General features: G+C 45.9%; 1 protein-coding gene across 1 annotated transcript in view; it reads left to right on the plus strand.

Moving 5' to 3' along the window:
• LOC130194888 (laminin subunit beta-1-like) overlaps nucleotides 1-20,289 on the plus strand; it is a 30,150-nt gene that overhangs the window by 1,291 nt on the left and 8,570 nt on the right. Inside the window, 12 exon segments of the mRNA XM_056416098.1 lie at nucleotides 794-1,008; nucleotides 9,159-9,297; nucleotides 9,792-9,865; nucleotides 13,662-13,850; nucleotides 14,000-14,063; nucleotides 14,159-14,312; nucleotides 14,314-14,359; nucleotides 15,199-15,319; nucleotides 15,797-15,985; nucleotides 16,278-16,454; nucleotides 18,955-19,067; nucleotides 19,193-19,272. Coding sequence (XP_056272073.1) covers nucleotides 794-1,008; nucleotides 9,159-9,297; nucleotides 9,792-9,865; nucleotides 13,662-13,850; nucleotides 14,000-14,063; nucleotides 14,159-14,312; nucleotides 14,314-14,359; nucleotides 15,199-15,319; nucleotides 15,797-15,985; nucleotides 16,278-16,454; nucleotides 18,955-19,067; nucleotides 19,193-19,272 — 1,561 coding nt within the window.

Here is a 20,289-nt window from a genome sequence, read left to right on the forward strand (position 1 = left end):
ACGTGTTCTGGTAGAATTGTTCCGGTAGATGTGTTCTGGTAGAATTGTTCTGGTAGACGTGTTCTGGTAGAATTGTTCCGGTAGACGTGTTCTGGTAGACGTGTTCTGGTCTAATTGTTCCGGTAGACGTGTTCTGGTAGACGTGTTCTGGTAGAATTGTTCCGGGAGACGTGTTCTGGTAGAATTGTTCTGGTAGATGTGTTCTGGTAGAATTGTTCTGGTAGACGTGTTCTGTTCTGGTAGACGTGTTCTGGTAGAATTGTTCTGGTAGATGTGTTCTGGTCGAATTGTTCTTGTAGACGTGTTCCGGTAGACGTGTTCCAGTAGACGTGTTCTGGTAGATGTGTTCTGGTATACGTGTTCTGGTTGACGTGTTCTGGTAGAATTGTTCTGGTAGACGTGTTCTGGTAGACGTGTTCTGGTAGAATTGTTCCGGTAGACGTGTTCTGGTAGAATTGTTCTGGTAGAATTGTTCCGGTAGACGTGTTCTGGTAGAATTGTTCCGGTAGACATGTTCTGGTAGACGTGTTCTGGTAGACGTGTTCTGGTAGAATTGTTCTGGTAGAATTGTTCTGGTAGACGTGTTCTGGTAGACGTGTTCTGGTCGAGGTCTACTAAATAAACACTCCTGAACCACATGAACCACGAGGTGGGCTGCGTGGTTCAGGTGGTTCCTGATGTTTAAGTTGTTCTGGTAGTTTAGGTGGTTCTGGTGGTTTATGACATGAACCACCTGAACCACGCAGACCACCTGTGCCACATGGACCACGTTCACCAGAACCTCTGCTCTCAGTCCTGCAGGCGTTCACCTCCGCTCAGGATGGGGGGGCCTCGGGGAGATGGGCTCAGGATGATGTCAGCCTTCCGGAGTTCAGTGACGTGTGCACAGAGGGCAGCTGTTACCCGGCAACAGGAGACCTTCTAATTGGCCGAGCCCACCAACTGTCATCCACTTCCACCTGTGGAAGGAACCGCCCCGAACCGTTCTGCATCGTCAGCCACCTGCAGGTAAACAACAACACAGCTTGCAGGTAAACAACAACCCACATGCAGGTAAACAACAACACAACAAGCAGGTAAACAACACATTAACAACACAACAAGCAGGTAAACAACACATTAACAACAAGCAGGTAAACGACACATTAACAACACAACAAGCAGGTAAATAACACATTAACAACCCGACATGCAGGTAAACAACACATTAACAACCCGACATGCAGGTAAACAACACATTAACAACACAACAAGCAGGTAAACAACACATTAACAACACAACAAGCAGGTAAATAAGATATTAACAACCCGACATGCAGGTAAACAACACATTAACAACACAACAAGCAGGTAAATAACACATTAACAACACAACAAGCAGGTAAATAACACATTAACAACCCGACATGCAGGTAAACAACACATTAACAACACAACAAGCAGGTAAACAACACATTAACAACACAACAATCAGGTAAATAACAAATTAACAACCCGACATGCAGGTAAACAACACATTAACAACACAACAAGCAGGTAAACAACACATTAACAACACAACAAGCAGGTAAACAACACATTAACAACCCGACATGCAGGTAAACAACACATTAACAACACAATAAGAAGGTAAACAACTCATTAACAACACAACAAGCAGGTAAATAACACATTAACAACATGACATGCAGGTAAACAACGCATTAACAACACAACAAGCAGGTAAACAACACAACAAGCAGGTAAATAACACATTAACAACACAACAAGCAGGTAAACAACACATTAACACAACAAGCAGGTAAATAACACATGAACAACCCGACATGCAGGTAAACAACACATTAACAACACAACAAGCAGGTAAACAACACATTAACAACCCGACATGCAGGTAAACAACACATTAACAACACAGCAAGCAGGTAAACAACACATTAACAACACAACAAGCAGGTAAATAACACATTAACAACACAACAAGCAGGTAAACAACACATTAACACAACAAGCAGGTAAATAACACATGAACAACCCGACATGCAGGTAAACAACACATTAACAACACAACAAGCAGGTAAACAACACATTAACAACACAACAAGCAGGTAAACAACACATTAACAACACAACAAGCAGGTAAACAACACATTAACAACACAACGAATGAACGAATCAATGAGGAAGTGAGTTCCATTTCCTTCTCGGGGCGTGGCCATATTATCCAGGGGGCGTGGCCCTATTATCCAGCTAGACTGAATGAGCTTGCGCTGGAGCAGCATTTTTCCAAACTTGCTTCTGGAACCAAAAAGTAGGGATGCATCGATCTGATCGGCGCCGATCCATATCGGCCGATATTCCCATTATCGGTTTTGATTGGCGTTCTCAAAACGGCCGATCAGATGACGTAACATCTGCGAGAAAAACTATCAGAGACGTTTCAATGGCGGCGCATCGCAACGGAGAAAATGCGCCCGGCGAGGGCCGCAGAGGTCAGAGGGGATCCTCACCACCGAGCGGCGTCCCCGTCCCCCGAGTTGAATCTCTGGGTCGACTCAGCCGACTCTCACATGTCTGCCCCTAGAGATGCTCACGCTAAACACATTCCATCGGGAGCAAAGAGGGTTTTGATAACGTTAGCGGAAAGAACCACGTAAAACAACATCCGCTTTTCAAAATAAGATGTCGACAAATCATACACTAGCATATAAAAGTAAACAATGAACTGATTTTGTATCTTTAGAGATTGTTTCTGAGATTTAGCTTAAATTATGCTAACATTAAAACATTGTTACTGCACCAAGGAAGAGTTTATAAAAATAAGTCAGACTTTTGTATGTTAAAAAAAGTTCTGTATATAGATTTCCCCAAGAGTTCCAGGAAATGAATGATGCAGATGTGTTCCATACATATCTGAAATCCCCCAGAATAGCAATCAAACAATTTGTATGTATCAATTAGGACATTTTTCAAAGTAAAAGTCCTAAATGTTTAAAGAAATCTGTAATTTCTTTAATGTTTGAGGTGCTTTATATATGTATTTCCTCATAGTCCACATAGCAATAATGCTACACAATAAATAGAATGCTTCAATCGACACCGTGATCGGTGATCGGTATTATCGGTGATCGCAGATATTGATTTCAGTGATCGGTGATCGGCACAAAAAACCTGATCGGTGCATCTCTACCAAAAAGCCTGACTTGTGTAATCTATCCTCAAAATTATCCCGCGAACTACAATAGCTAGGTACGACAAATATGGCCCTGGTAAACAACACACTAACAACATGACATGCAGGTAAACAACAACACATCATTGGAGACTTTCAAACATATAACTCAGACTGGCTGATCATTTAGAGAGAAATGTTATTCTTTTTAGAATCTCTGAATAAACACTTCAGCACACACACACAGTGACTAACCCCAACAGTGTTTTTGTTTCTGAACCTTGATTGGATGGTCAGTGTGTTTAGTTAAAGTGTGTGTGTTACAGTCTGCAGTGTTTCCTGGGTAAATTAGCTCCCTAGAAGGAAACACTGAGCTCTGAAGCAGACGGATGTTTGTCCAGATGTTTCTGTGGAGAGCACACTTCCAACTGAAGAAGTAAACTGAGCGTGCTCAGTGTGAAGCCGTGACTGTCGATGGAATCTGTTTTTATTCCGTTTGACTCGAACATTGACGACAAAGCTTCCTGCTCACTGGTTTCATCTGTGAAGCTGATTCCACTTCAGACTGAAGTCCGAGCTCGACAGCAGGAGAAACATAGCTTTCTGTCTTGTGGCTGTGACATTATTATCTTAATAAAACACCAATAAAAAATAAAACATTCGTCGAATATCAGTCAAACATAACTTAATAGCTTTACTCCTACAAAGTCTGCATGTGAATAATAACTTTAGTGAGGGACTCACTGCACGTCTCACGCAGTCTATTAGATATAATAAATGCCGCCGCTGTACTAGGCTCTGTTGTCGAATTTTTGGCCTCCAGCTGTCCTTCTCTGCTTATATTATGCTGACCAGACGTCCTCTTTTCCCCGGACATGTCCTCTTTTTGAGACCTAAAAAATGTGTCCAGCAGGGATTCCAAAAACGTCCGGGATTTTGCTTCGTCGGATATTTGTGTTTCTCTGGGTCTTTCACAAACTAGTATTTACCCCTTACAAGTTTGGGAAATGTTATCTCCCTTACGTTCCACCTTCTTGCGCGAGCTCTGACTTTAGAGAGAACAGTCATTGGTCGACCGATCTCAGGGTTGCCAGATACACGATAATTATCCTCCAAATACGACCATTTTGAGCCTTTGGTACGATACTTCACCATCTCCAATCTGGCAACAATTCAATTCAATTCAGTTTATTTGTATAGCCCAATTTCACAAATTACAAATTTGTCTCGGAGTGCTTTACAATCTGTACACATAGACATCCCTGCCCCAAAACCTCACATCGGACCAGGAAAAACTCCCAAATAACCCTTCAGGGGGAAAAAAAGGGAAGAAACCTGCAGGAGAGCAACAGAGGAGGATCCCTCTCCAGGATGGACAGAACAATAGATGTCATGTGACCAGAAGGACAGATTTAGAGTTAAAATACATTCAATGAATGTGACAGTGTATGAATAGTTCATAGTTGGCATATTCCACGATGGAGACCTCCACGATCCATCAGGCAGATGGCGGTAGAGAGGAGGAGTGGGCGGAGTCTCAACAGTGGGCGGAGTCTCAACAGGACAGTGGCGTCGTCGGTAGCAGGAATTCCACGACCCAGACCTCGATGATCCATCAGGCAGATAGGATCTATTTCGTCTCATAGGGTCCGATGACCCCATGAGACGTGAAGTCACAAGGACTCCGGGGAGAAAGCAGAGTTAGTAACGTGTGATTGAGAGATGAAAATGCATCCCTAAGGAGAGAAAAAAGAGGAGATAGGTACTCAGTGCATCCTACAACGTCCATAAGGAGAGAGGAGAGGAGAGAGGAGCTCAGTGCATCCTAAACGTCCCCCGGCAGCTATAAGCCTATAGCAGCGTCTCCAGGGGCTGGACCAGGTGAACCTGATTCAGCCCTAACTATAAGCTCTGTCAAAGAGGAAAGTCTTAAGTCGACTCTGAAACGAGGTGACTGTGTCTGCCTCCCGGACTGAAATTGGAAGCTGGTTCCATAAAAGAGGAGCTTGATAACTAAAGGCTCTACAACACTGAGCACCTTGCCGCCTCCACTAGTTGCATTGTTTACAGCACATGACATCTTTTTTATTTGTTATCATTATTGCTTCAATATATGGACAAGACGCATTAAAGAAGCGCTGGACTAAATGCCACAAAAAAGATTTGTTTTACATTTGCACTTTGCAGTTTTGTTAGAGTTCAATAAATAGATGTTCATATAGTCATTTGTGTCATTTTTGTCATTTCATTTGTGACATTTGTATGCATTCACATGGTCATGGTGCGGCATGCTATACACTACACCCCTCCGCCACACCCCCGCCCCCCGCGACGAAGTGTCCTCTTTTTCACAAACTCAAATCTGGTCACCCTAGCTTATATTCAGCAGGAACTTTTGAACATCCGTCAATCCAATGGTCAAACTTTTTCCTTGAACCAAAAAGTTTTAGAGCTTTTAGTTGGAGGGACGGAGACATAACTGGCGAACGTCTGCTTTCTGGACGAACTGCAGCTCCTCAACAGAGCCAACATGGACTTGAGCAGGCCGCCCCGTTTCACTGAAACCTGCTTCTGCATTCACGGGGGTTTGGTGTACAGATCTCACCGTGTGGAATACATCATGCAGCCCTCACTTCAATTCAAACCCTTCTCATGGACTGTAAACCTTTTTATTCACAGCAGGAGCACTCTTCATTCATTCTGGTCATGTTTACGTCCCACATCAAGCCTGTTGGCGAGGAGCTCCAACATCTGGCTGATCTGATTACTAACAGAGCAACAAAAAAAACACTCCCTGCTAAGTGTTCTTACGTGACTTTTACCTCAGCAAATACAGACGGCATATTACATGTAGCAGCTGGAACCAAGACACACTGAACGCCTACTGCTCAGTACCCCGTGCAGCTTTGAGGTTCTTTGATCAGTGTCTGGTTCATCTTCCCCCAATTTACAAGCAGAAACTAAAATATGCAACGCCTGTGATCGAGACTGTGAGGACAAAGACGAACGAAGCAGAGCTGGAGCTACAGGCCTGCTTTGTCTGCAGTGATTAGAGTGTTGCATACCGGATGAGTACTGCAAGACTCAGGCAGATTTGTCAGACCAAGGAGGAGGTCTACAGGAGTGGACATAGGATGTGGTACATCCAGACCAAGGAGAAGGGCTACAGAAGTGGGGACGGGATCCGGTACAACTAGACCAAGGAGGAGGTCTACAGGAGTGGGGACGGGATCTGGTACAACCAGACCAAGGAGGAGGTCTACAGGAGTGGGGACGGGATCCGGTACAACTAGACCAATAAGGAGGCCTATCTGACTGGGGACAGGATCTGGTAAAATCAGGTCATGGAGGAGGCCTGCAGAAGTGGGGACAGGATCCGGTGCAACCAGGCTAAAGAGGAGGTCTCCAGGAGTGGGGACGTGATCCGGTACAACTAGACCAAGGAGGAGTCCTACAGGAGTGGACACAGGATCCGGTACAATCAGACTAATGAGGAGGCCTACAGAAGGGAGGACAGGATCCGGTGCAACCAGACCTAGGAGGAGGCCTACAGGAGTGGACACAGGATCCGGTACAATCAGACTAATGAGGAGGCCTACAGAAGGGAGGACAGGATCCGGTCCGACCAGGCCAAGGAGGAGGCTACACAGAGTCCGTGCTGATCAGCTGCCCCCTCCGATCTTCAACCGCTCACTCGAGCTCTGTGAAGTCCACTCCTGCTTCAAACACTTGTTGAGTATTCTGAAACTGGGCACTTCGCAGATGGTGGAAAACAGGCTTCCGGACGCGCGTGGATTAAGTTATCAACATTTAATCGCAGGAAATGTAAAACAAACATTCAAGGCGCTCTTCCTCGTGTCCCGGCTGCCGGCTCCTGGCTTCCCCCGGGAGCACAGCCTTCTGCGTCGGGGCTTACCTGTGAAAGAGGCCGGTCTCTCTGAGACGCGGAGTTTTCTCTCACCGGTCGAAACGTCACTTCCGGTCCCGTCGCTAAAGTATTTTCACAATAAGACTGCATTAAAAGTCACCTTCACAATAAAAGTCTCTTGTTATTGTAAGTCACTTCACGGAATTCAACCGGCTTCGTCAATCTATAATACTAACATACAGTCACTCTCATGCAATATACATTCATTCTTGCCATTTACATTTACATAGAGTAAACATTACCCCTATGCTTCATAATACATTAATAACAATATCAATATTCTCCTTAATATTGTCTTTTATAATATCTTTCTATATGTATTAATTTAAAACATAAGACCTCTGCAGATGTTATCAAAATAAACTATTACAATTTAACACACTCCACGATCATCCCAATCCCCGAAAAATCCTCCATCAGAGGATTAGATTAATGTCGCCCTGATGTCTGTGGTCATGAAACCGTTTGAGAGACTGGTGTTAACCCACCTGAAGGACATCACAAGCCCCCTGCTGGACACCCTGCAGTTTGCCTACCGGGCAAACAGGTTGGTGGATGATGCAGTAAACATGGGACTGCACCATGTGCTGCAACTCCTCGACACCCTAGGGATCTACCCAATGGGTCTATTTGTGGACTTCAGCTCTGTATTCAACACCATCAAGCCTGGGAATTCTTCACCCCAAACTCTCCCATTTTACTGTGCCGGCCTTCACCTGTCAGTGGATCACACATTTTCTGACCGACAGGACAAGGCAGGTGAGGCTGGGAAAGACCTCATCCAACACCCGGACCATTGGCACCAGAGCCCCTCAAGGATGTGCGCTCTCCCCACTGCTCTTCTCCCTCCACGCCAACGACTGCACCTCAGGGGACCCGTCTGTTAAACTCCTGAAGTTCGCAGATGACACAACGGTTATCGGCCTCATCAGGACCGGGGACGAGTCTGCGTACAGACGGGAGGTTGAACAGCGGGTCCTCTGGTGTGGTCAGAACAACCTAGAGCTGAACAAGCCCAAAACTGTGGAGATGACAGATGACTTTATGGCTCAACACCACTCTGTCTGGTAACCACAATCTCCCAGGACCTAAAGTGGGCCTCCAATATAGACACCTTCTGGAAAAAGGCCCAGTAGAGGATGAACTTCCTGCTCAGGAAGTTCAAACTCAAGCCTTAAGAACTGCTCACTTCTACTTTGGCATCATCCAGTCTGTTCTCTTCACTTCCATCACTGTCTGGTTTGGATCCTCCACCAAACGGGACCGGAACAGATCACAACAGGCTGTCAGGTCTGCAGAGAACATCAAGGCCTGCGCTCCATTCTGGACTGCAGGACTTTGTACTCATCCAGTCAGGAAAAATCACTGCAGATGCATCTCACCCCAAACACAGCCATGTCCATCTCCCCTTGAGTGGGCGCGACAGAGCTATTTACCCCAAAACCACCAGACACCAGCTTCTTCCTCTTGTTCACTCGAATGGACACATACTCAGTCCTACTGCCCCATTACCTCCATTTCACTGTCAGTGGTATTTTTATTCATATTCATATCTACTGTATACACTTTTGTAAATACGTTTATATTTGAACACAGTAGTTAAATGTTTATGCATACCTCTGTTCTACTTTGTTGTCCTTGTTTGTTCTCTATGTCTGTGTATATATGTATTTTGAGAGCAACAAAAATCCAATAAAGCTGATTCTGGTTCGAAAAAGAAATGAAGTCAATATTTATAAAGTTAGTTTCAAACAGGAAATGAATCCAAGATCAGCGGTTTGTTTTAAACAAGCAGAAAAGCTGTGTTGAGAGGTTTCTTCTTATCTCCACTGACCGAGACCACAGAGGAATCTGAGGAATTCACCTCATCATTAACCCTTTCCTCCCCCTCTGTCCGCCTCGCACTCGCTGTCTGTCTCAATACACGTGTGTTACTGAAGCACAAGAGAATAACAACGAATAAATACTTCTAAATAAAGCAAACATAGGGAAATAATGCTGCCATTGAATATATACTGTGTCCCTTATATGGTAATATGTCTGTGTGTCATGGTCCAGGAGGAGAAGAAGTGCTTCATGTGTGACTCTGCTTCGCCCTACGACGTGCTGACCAGTCCGACCAGCGGCCATCGCATCGAGAACGTCGTCACCACATTCGCTCCCAACCGACTGAAGACCTGGTGGCAGTCTGAGAACGGTGAGATCACACTGAGGTCAGAGGTCAGAGTCAGTCAAACCACCTCGGCCTGATTAACGGATTACAGATCAGCAGATTGTTACTCAGCTGGTCAAAACAAAGAGCTCCTCCTTTGAGTTCAGGAGGTTCTGGAACCTAAAGGTCCGGGCTGTGATGTCTACTCCAAGCCTCTTTGCTGTGTTTCATGCTCCGCTCCGTCTAAGGAGGGCTGGAGTCAACGCTCCTGTGTTTCTTTCTTCAGCCGACCGGACATGCAATACGACCTTTGACTTGCCGGTCCCGCCTATATATTGTATATAGATACGGAGGACGTGCTTATAAATGATGATCAGCTTGACCAATGCGATTCGATATAATAATACAATTACTCTGCCTGCTCAAAGAAATCAATGGCCATGAATTCATGTCTCCTGTGTAGATTGATACTGATCCGAGTCCTGATCACTTCAATAGATTATTGACTATCTGTTTGTGTAATGCTCTGTTGTCTTCAGGTCTGGAGAACGTCACTCTACAGCTGGACCTGGATGCCGAGTTTCACTTCACACATCTCATTATGACATTCAAGGTGAGCTCTACAGATAAGCACAGTCGAGGATTCTGGGTAATCAACGAGTTTATTGCTCATTGTTGGGTATGAGAGTTGTTTAATATCTTCTGAGGCGGTCCTGAAGTCTGATAGAGCTCTCACATCACTGATAGTCAACTAGTTAGTGCTGCAGGTCTAATGGTAAACTAGTTAGTGCTGCAGGTCTGATAGTCAACTAGATAGTGCTGCAGGTCTGATAGTCAACTAGTTAGTGCTGCAGGTCTGATGGTAAACTAGTTAGTGCTGCAGGTCTGATGGTAAACTAGTTAGTGCTGCAGGTCTGATGGTAAACTAGTTAGTGCTGCAGGTCTGATGGTAAACTAGTTAGTGCTGCAGGTCTGATGGTAAACTAGTTAGTGCTACAGGTCTGATGGTAAACTAGTTCGTGCTACAGGTCTGATGGTAAACTAGTTAGTGCTACAGGTCTGATGGTAAACTAGTTAGTGCTGCAGGTCTGATGGTAAACTAGTTAGTGCTGCAGGTCTGATAGTAAACTAGTTAGTGCTGCAGGTCTGATGGTAAACTAGTTAGTGCTGCAGGTCTGATAGTAAACTAGTTAGTGCTACAGGTCTGATGGTAAACTAGTTAGTGCTGCAGGTCTGATGGTAAACTAGTTAGTGCTACAGGTCTGATAGTAAACTAGTTAGTGCTACAGGTCTGATAGTAAACTAGTTTGTGCTTCTTCAGTCTACATGAGGTGACTGTGTCTGTCTCCAGGACTGAAGGTGGAGCTGGTTCATCCAAGAGGAGGAGCTTGATACCTGAAGGCTCTGGCTCCTCCTATTTTAGACTAGTAACCAAGCAGCCCCGCATTTAGTGAGGCAGCTCTCTAGTGGGGTAATATGGTACTACAAGCTCTCTAGTGGAGTAATATGGTACTACAAGCTCTCTAGTGGGGTAATATGGTACTACAAGCTCTCTAGTGGGGTAACATGGTACTACAAGCTCTCTAGTGGAGTAATATGGTACTACAAGCCCTCTAGTGGGGTAATATGGTACTACAAGCTCTCTAGTGGAGTAATATGGTACTACAAGCTCTCTAGTGGGGTAATATGGTACTACACGCTCTCTAGTGGGGTAACATGGTACTACAAGCCCTCTAGTGGGGTAATATGGTACTACAAGCTCTCTAGTGGGGTAACATGGTACTACAAGCCGTCTAGTGGGGTAACATGGTACTACAAGCTCTCTAGTGGGGTAATATGGTACTACAAGCTCTCTAGTGGGGTAACATGGTACTACAAGCTCTAGTGGGGTAACATGGTACTACAAGCTCTCTAGTGGGGTAATATGGTACTACAAGCTCTCTAGTGGGGTAATATGGTACTACAAGCTCTCTAGTGGGAGTACTACAAGCTCTCTAGTGGGTAACATGGTACCACAAGCTCTCTAGTGGGGTAATATGGTACTACAAGCTCTCTAGTGGGGTAACATGGTACTACTCTGGTGGGGTAACATGGTACTACAAGCTCTCTGATGGGTGTACTACAAGCCCTCTAGTGGGGTAACATGTTACTACAAGCTCTCTGAGTGAGTAACATGGTACTACAAGCTCTCTAGTGGGGTAATGTGGTACCAAGCTCTCTAGTGGGGTAACATGTTACTACAAGCTCTCTAGTGGGGTAATGTGGTACTACAAGCCGTCTAGTGGGGTAACATGTTACTACAAGCTCTCTAGTGGGGTAATATGGTACTACAAGCCCTCTAGTGAGGTAACATGGTACTACAAGCTCTCTAGTGGTGTAACATGGTACTACAAGCTCTCTAGTGGGGCCATGGTACTACAAGCTCTCTAGTGGGGTAACATGGTACTACAAGCTCTCTAGTGGGGTAACATGCAAGCTCTCTAGTGAGGTAACATGGTACTACAAGCTCTCTAGTGGGGTAACATGGTACTACAAGCTCTCTAGTGGGGTAACATGGTACTACAAGCTCTCTAGTGGGGTAACATGGCAACATGCTCTAGTGGGTAACATGTTACAAGCTCTCTAGTGGGGTAACATGGTACTAAGCCTCTAGTGAGGTAATATGGTACTACAAGCTCTCTAGTGGGGTAACATATTTACTACAAGCTCTCTAGTGGGGTAATATGGTACTACAAGCCTCTCTAGTGGGGCAATATGGTACAAGCTCTAGTTGGTACTACAAGCTCTCTAGTGGGGTAACATGTAAGCTCTCTAGTGGGGTAAAAGCTTAACATGGTACTACAAGCCTCTAGTGGGGGCAACATGTTACTACAAGCTCTCTAGTGGGGCAACATGTTACTACCAGCTCTCTAGTGGGACAATATGGTAGTACAGGCTGTCTAGTGGGTCTAGTGGGGTAACATGTTACTACAAGCTCTCTAGTGGGGTAATATGTTACTACAAGCTCTCTAGTGGGGTAATATGGTACTACAAGCTCTCTAGTGGGGTAATATGGTACTACAAGCTCTCTAGTGGGGTAACATGTTACTACAAGCTCTCTAGTGGGGTAACATGGTACTACAAGCTCTCTAGTGGGGTAACATGGTACCACAAGCTCTCTAGTGGGGTAACATGGTACTAAGCTCTCTAGTGGGGTAACATGGTACCACAAGCTCTCTAGTGGGGTAATATGGTACTACAAGCTCTCTAGTGGGGTAATATGGTACAAGCCTCTAGTGGGGTAACATGGTACCACAAGCCTCTAGTGGGGTAACATGTACTACAAGCTCTCAGTGGGTAACATGGTACTACAAGCCCTCTAGTGGGGTAACATGGTACTACAAGCTCTCTAGTGGGGTAATGTGTTACTACAAGCTCTCTAGTGGGGCAACATGGCACCACAAGCTCTCTAGTGGGGTAATATGGTACTACAAGCCCTCTGGTGGGGTAACATGGTACTACAAGCTCTCTAGTGGGCAACATGGTACTACAAGCTCTCTAGTGGGGTAATGTGGTACTACAAGCTCTCTAGTGGGGTAACATGGTACTACAAGCTCTCTAGTGGGGTAACATGGTACTAGAAGCTCTCTAGTGGGGTAATGTGGTACTACAAGCTCTCTAGTGGGCAATATGGCACAAGCTCTCTAGTGGGGTAACATGGTACTGCAAGCCTCTAGTGGGGCAACATGGCTAAGCTCTCTAGTGGGGTAATATGGTACTACAAGCTCTCTAGTGGGGTAACATGGTACTACAAGCTCTCTAGTGGGGCAACATGGTACTACACGCTCTCTAGTGGGGTAATGTGGTACCACAAGCTCTCTAGTGGGGCAACATGGTACCACAAGCTCTCTAGTGGGGCAACATGGTACTACAAGCTCTCTAGTGGGGTAATGTGGTAATACTAGTGGGGTAACATGGCACTACACAAGCTCTCTAGTGGGGCAACATGGTACTACAAGCTCTCTAGTGGGGTAATATGGTACTACAAGCTCTCTAGTGGGGCAACATGGTACTAAGCTCTCTAGTGGGGTAATATGAAGCTCTCTAGTGGGGTAACATGGTACTACAAGCCCTCTAGTGGGTAACATGGTACTACAAGCTCTCTAGTGGGGTAACATGGTACTACAAGCTCTCTAGTGGGGAAATATGGTACTACAAGCTCTCTAGTAGGGTAGCATGGTACTATAAGCCCTCTAGTGGGGTAATATGTTATGACAAGCTCCTTAAGATATGATCGAGCATTGCCAATCAAGGCTTTGTAGGTGAGGAGAAGGATTGTAAATGTGATTCTTGAATTAACGGGGAGCCAGTGCAGAGCAGCTAATATTAGTTCAAGTATGTTTTATAACATTAATATGTTCTCTCCTCAGACATTTCGACCTGCTGCCATGGTGATCGAGCGCTCAGCTGACTTCGGGAAAACGTGGCAGCTTTATCGTTATTTCGCCTACGACTGTGAGGCCTCCTTCCCCTCTGTTTCCCAGGGACCAATGCAGAAGGTCGATGACGTCATCTGTGACTCGCGTTACTCCGACATCGAGCCATCCACTGAAGGAGAGGTACTGCAGTACTCTGTCACCAACAGCTGGTCTTGGAACCACAGTGTTGTAGAGGACAGGACAGTATCACATTACACGTGTTTTGACGTCACTGTGATGTCATCTTTAATTACACCTTTAATAAAACGTGGAACATTTGGTGATTGCAGGTGATTTTCAGAGTTTTGAACCCAGTGTTCCGGATCGATGATCCCTACAGCCCCAGAATCCAGAGTATGCCTCCTCACACCAGACAATAACTATATGATCTGTTGGGATTATTGATTAGATATTATCTATTTTTGACCTGTGATTGATCTTTTGTTCAGACATGTTGAAGATCACCAACCTGCGGGTGAAGTTCACCAGACTGCACACTCTCGGCGATAACTTGCTGGACTCTCGTATGGAGATTAAAGAGAAGTATTACTACGCCATCTTTGACATGGTGGTCCGAGGGAACTGCTTCTGCTATGGACACGCCTGAGTGTGCCCCCATCCACCAAGCCGGCCAGAGCACTGAGGGCATGGTGAGTCTTGAGGAGGGCAGGCTGAGCTCTGAAGGGGAAAGGGTGAGTCCCATAGAGGGTAGGGTGAGCTCTATAGAGTCCTATAGAGGGTAGGGTGAGCTCTATAGGGTGAGTCCCATAGAGGGTAGGGTGAGCTCTATAGAGTCCCATAAAGGGTAGGGTGAGCTCTAAAGGGTGAGTCCCATTGAGGGTAGGGTGAGCTCTATAGAGTCCCATAGAGGGTAGGGTGAGCTCTAAAGGGTGAGTCCCATTGAGGGTAGGGTGAGCTCTATAGAGTCCTATAGAGGGTAGGGTGAGCTCTAAAGGGTGAGTCCCATAGAGGGTAGGGTGAGCTCTATAGAGTCCCATAGAGGGTAGGGTGAGCTCTAAAGGGTGAGTCCCATAGAGGGTAGGGTGAGCTCTATAGAGTCCTATAGAGGGTAGGGTGAGTCCCATTGAGGGTAGGGTGAGCTCTATAGAGTCCCATAGAGGGTAGGGTGAGCTCTAAAGGGTGAGTCCCATTGAGGGTAGGGTGAGCTCTATAGAGTCCCATAGAGGGTAGGGTGAGCTCTAAAGGGTGAGTCCCATAGAGGGTAGGGTGAGCTCTATAGAGGGTAGGGTGAGTCCCATAGAGGGTAGGGTGAGCTCTATAGAGTCCCATAGAGGGTAGGGTGAGTCCCATTGAGGGTAGGGTGAGCTCTATAGAGTCCTATAGAGGGTAGGGTGAGTCCCATAGAGGGTAGGGTGAGCTCTATAGGGTGATACCTATAGAGGGTAGGGTGATATCTAAAGGGTGAGTAGTCCAGTAACTACAGGTTAATATTGATTATATCAGATGTGAATATCTGTGTTGTGTTCAGGTTCACGGTCATTGCATGTGTAACCACAACACTAAAGGTCTGAACTGTGAGAAGTGTCACGAGTTCTACCACGACTTGCCGTGGAGACCCGCCGAGGGCCGCGACACCAACGCCTGCCAGAGTGAGTCCATCGTGTTGGAGGACTAGAGCTGCAGCTGTTGAGCGATTATGCCATTGATTAATCGAGCAATCAGACAAACAATAGAAAGGAGCAATTGTGAATATACAACAGACAAAATAAACTGGTGCACATTATTAGTTATCTTTTCATAAAGCTCAGCATTTGTTATGCTTAAATTGCATAAACTAATATGATCTGCATTCAGGTGCAGTATGTGCATCTTTATAACCGTCAGAACACTGAATGCATCCATGTACCTGGTTATAGTCATCTATGTTGTATGTGTATGGTGTTTTTATTTAACTATTTCCTTTTGATTAAAAAGATACTGTCATTTATGAATTCATATTCCATCTGATCAATAGTCAATCATTATGACCTGCGTCTGAAACAACAGCTGCAACCATCAGATGAGAGATCTCTCTGACTTGTTCACAGGAACTGACTGCATCTGTTCTTCTTCTGTGGTGTTTGCAGAGTGTAACTGTAACCAGCACTCGTCCTCGTGTCACTTCGACATGACCGTGTTCGTGGCTTCGGGGAACACCAGCGGAGGAGTCTGTGACGGCTGCCGGCACCACACGGCCGGACCCCGCTGTGAGCGCTGCCGCCCGGCCTACTACCAGCACCCCGAGAGGGACGCCAGAGACCCCGAGGTCTGCCAACGTGAGTCCACACGCTCATGAACCGCTCTACTACCGGCACCCCGAGGGACGCCAGAGACCCCGAGGTCTGCCAACGTGAGTCCACACGCTCATGAACCGAGACCCCGAGGCCTGTCCCACGCGGCTGTAGACCGGTGCATGCTGGAGGTCAACGGGACCACGTGACCTGCAGAGAGGAGATCCCGACTCCCACGTCGTCCGTCCCCGGGCGCTCCTAGATATCCTGTCCGTGAAAGTCCCGAACGGGCGGGCGATGAATGTCGTAACCTGCGGGGTCCTGTGTGTCTCCACAGCCTGTGACTGCGAGGCCCGGGGCTCCCTGAGCGGGGGGGCCTGTGACTGGACCACGGACCTGAGCACCGGCCTGGTGGCCGGGCAGTGCCGCTGCAAGGAGAACGTGGAGGGGGAGCGGTGTGACCGCTGCAGGCCGGGGCACCACGGCATGGGGGAGGGGCCAGAGGGCTGCAAGGGTACCACACACACACACACGATACACTACAACCACATACACACGATTCACAGCACTACACACACACGATACACAACACTACACACACACATCACTATACACAATACACAACACATAACACATACACACTTCGTGTTTCTTCGTGTCACGGGGGGATTAGAGTGGACCCAAAAGCACGACTCCGGAGACAGCACTGCAAATAATGATCTTTACTTAGGACGTAATTCAAAACAGAACGAAATATCTTGACTCAAGTAACGCGTGAGGGCTTGGGCTGGAAACACAAGACAACCTGGCAGAGGACAAGTGAGGGAACCTGAGTAGATGGGGACTAACGAGCGGATGGGCAACAGGTGAGACGGGCATGAAGACCAGGTGAAGGTAATGAGGGACTAACGAGGGAGTGACCAGAGGTAGGGGAAGGTAATGAGGGACTAACGAGGGAGTGACCAGAGGCAGGTGAAGGTAATGAGGGACTAACGAGGGAGTGACCAGAGGCAGGTGAAGGTAATGAGGGACTAACGAGGGAGTGACCAGAGGCAGGTGAAGGTAATGAGGGACTAACGAGGGAGTGACCAGAGGCAGGTGAAGGTAATGAGGGACTAACGAGGGAGTGACCAGAGGTAGGTGAAGGTAATGAGGGACTAACGAGGGAGTGACCAGAGGCAGGTGAAGGTAATGAGGGACTAACGAGGGAGTGACCAGAGGCAGGTGAAGGTAATGAGGGACTAACGAGGAGTGAAGAGTCACAGCTGAAGGTTACGAGGGACTAACGAGGGAGTGACCGGGGGCAGGTGCAAGTAACGAGGGACTAACGAGGGTGACCAGAGGCAGGTGAAGGTAAGGGACTAACGAGGGAGTGACCAGAGGCAGGTGAAGGTAATGAGGGACTAACGAGGGAGTGACCAGAGGTAGGTGAAGGTAACGAGGGACTAACGAGGGAGTGACCAGAGGCAGGTGAAGGTAACGAGGGACTAACGAGGGAGTGACCAGAGGCAGGTGAAGGTAACGAGGGACTAACGAGGGAGTGACCAGAGGCAGGTGAAGGTAACGAGGGAGTGACCAGAGGCAGGTGAAGGTAATGAGGGAGTGACCAGAGGCAGGTGAAGGTAACGAGGGAGTGACCAGAGGCAGGTGAAGGTAACGAGGGAGTGACCAGAGGCAGGTGAAGGTGAGGGTGACCAGAGGCAGGTGAAGGTAACGAGGGAGTGACCAGAGGCAGGTGAAGGTAACGAGGGAGTGACCAGAGGCAGGTGAAGGTAACGAGGGAGTGACCAGAGGCAGGTGAAGGTAACGAGGGACTAACGAGGGAGTGACCAGAGGCAGGTGAAGGTAACGAGGGAGTGACCAGAGGCAGGTGAAGGGAGCTGGACTGACGAGATGGGAGCAGGATCTGGAATGACGTGATAGTTAGACAGGATGAAAACAACCAAGACAAGAAGGAAGGTGTGGAGCTGAACTGTTCCACTTTGTGTTTCTTCGTGTTTCTTTGTGTTTCTTTGTGTTTCTTCGTGTTTCTTGTTCTTTCGTGTTTCAGCGTGTTTCTTCGTGTTTCTTGTTCTTTCGTGTTTCAGCGTGTTTCTTTGTGTTTTTTCATGTTTCTTCGTGTTTCTTTGTGTTTCTTCGTGTTTCTTTGTGTTTCTTCGTGTTTCTTGTTCTTTCGTGTTTCAGCGTGTTTCTTTGTGTTTCTTGTTCTTTCGTGTTTCAGCGTGTTTCTTCGTGTTTCTTTGTGTTTCTTTGTGTTTCTTGGTGTTTCTTGTTCTTTCGTGTTTCAGCGTGTTTCTTCGTGTTTCGTGTTCTTTCGTGTTTCAGCGTGTTTCTTTGTGTTTCTTCGTGTTTCTTTGTTTTTTTTCGTGTTTCTTGTTCTTTCGTGTTTCAGCGTGTTTCTTTGTGTTTCTTCGTGTTTCTTGTTCTTTCGTGTTTCTTCGTGTTTTTTCGTGTTTCTTTGTGTTTCTTCGTGTTTCTTGTTCTTTCGTGTTTCAGCGTGTTTCTTCGTGTTTCTTGTTCTTTCGTGTTTCAGCGTGTTTCTTCGTGTTTCTTCGTGTTTCTTGTTCTTTCGTGTTTCTTCGTCTTTCAGCGTGTTTCTTCGTGTTTCTTCGTGTTTCTTTGTGTTTCTTCGTGTTTCTTCGTGTTTCTTGTTCTTTCGTGTTTCAGCGTGTTTCTTCGTGTTTCTTTATGTTTCTTCGTGTTTTTTTGTGTTTCTTCGTGTTTCTTGTTCTTTCGTGTTTCAGCGTGTTTCTTCGTGTTTCAGCGTGTTTCTTTGTGTTTCTTGTTTTTTCGTGTTTCTTCGTGTTTCTTGTTCTTTCGTGTTTCTTCGTCTTTCAGCGTGTTTCTTCGTGTTTCTTTATGTTTCTTTTTCGTGTTCTTCGTGTTTCTTCGTGTTTCTTGTTCTTTCGTGTTTCAGCGTGTTTCTTCGTGTTTCAGCGTGTTTCTTTGTGTTTCTTGTTTTTTCGTGTTTCAGCGTGTTTCTTCGTGTTTCATTGTGTTTCTTCGTGTTTCAGTGTGTTCCTGCAGTTCCGTGGGAACACTTCCTGGAGGAAATCCCTGCGACAGTGAAACGGGAAGCTGCTTCTGTAAACGTCTGGTGACGGGACGAGGCTGTGACCAGTGTGTGGTGAGAACACTCTTCACCAACTTCACATGTTCTCTTTGTAATATTACAGATACCACGTCAGATTAAAAAGCTCACTGTAAACTGAAAAGACACAAAGAACTGAGTGTGTGTGTGTGTGTGTTCAGGCTGAACACTGGGGTCTCAGTAATGATATGGATGGCTGCAGACCATGTGACTGTGACCTTGGAGGAGCCGTCAACAACCAGTAAGTCCACATCCAAATTAGGGATTAATCCTGGGAGATTCCAAACTATTTGATGAACATGGAATATAGTTATCTATTTAATATAATTAATTCTTAGAATAATTCCAAATTACTTGCTTTAGGAATTAATTTTTTTCATTTCCTTAAACGACAAAAAAAAGGTTTAATTTGACTTCCATGAAGCTGTTCTCAGCGGACCGATCCCAAGCTGCACTTCATCAGTCTCATCAATTCACCTCATAGAACCCACGTCTCTCCTCAGAGGGCTTTACAATCTGTACACACAACATCCGCCGACCTTTGACCTCACATAAGAACAGGAACAACTGCACCTAAAACCCTTTCAGGGGATCAAAAGGGCAGAAACAGAGGAGGATCCTCTATCAGGATGGACAGAACAATAGAGGTCATGTGACCAGATGAACAATAGATGTCATGTGACTAGATGAACAATAGATGTCATGTGACTAGATGAACAATAGATGTCATGTGACCAGATGAACACTAGATGTCATGTGACTAGATGAACTATAGATGTCATGTGACCAGATGAACAATAGATGTCATGTGACCAGATGAACAATAGATGTCATGTGACTAGATGAACAATAGATGTCATGTGACCAGGTGAACAATAGATGTCATGTGACCAGGTGAACAATAGATGTCATGTGACCAGATGAACAATAGATGTCATGTGACTAGTTGAACAATAGATGTCATGTGACCAGGTGAACAATAGATGTCATGTGAACAGATGAACAATAGATGTCATGTGACCAGATGAACAATAGATGTCATGTGACCAGATGAACAATAGATGTCATGTGACTAGATCAGGGGTATTCAACTAAAATGTTAAGAGGTCCAGTTAGAGAAATTTTCTTGAAGCAAAGGTCCAGAAGATCATAATGTCTAACTATTTAGTGTGATATATATAGCCTGGTAGTTGTATCAACATCTGCATGTAATCAATACCTTTCAAATCAAATGAATTCAGTACGATTAAAACACTTT

The sequence above is a fragment of the Pseudoliparis swirei genome, chromosome 6 (assembly GCF_029220125.1).
Source record: "Pseudoliparis swirei isolate HS2019 ecotype Mariana Trench chromosome 6, NWPU_hadal_v1, whole genome shotgun sequence".
NCBI lineage: Eukaryota > Metazoa > Chordata > Actinopteri > Perciformes > Liparidae > Pseudoliparis > Pseudoliparis swirei.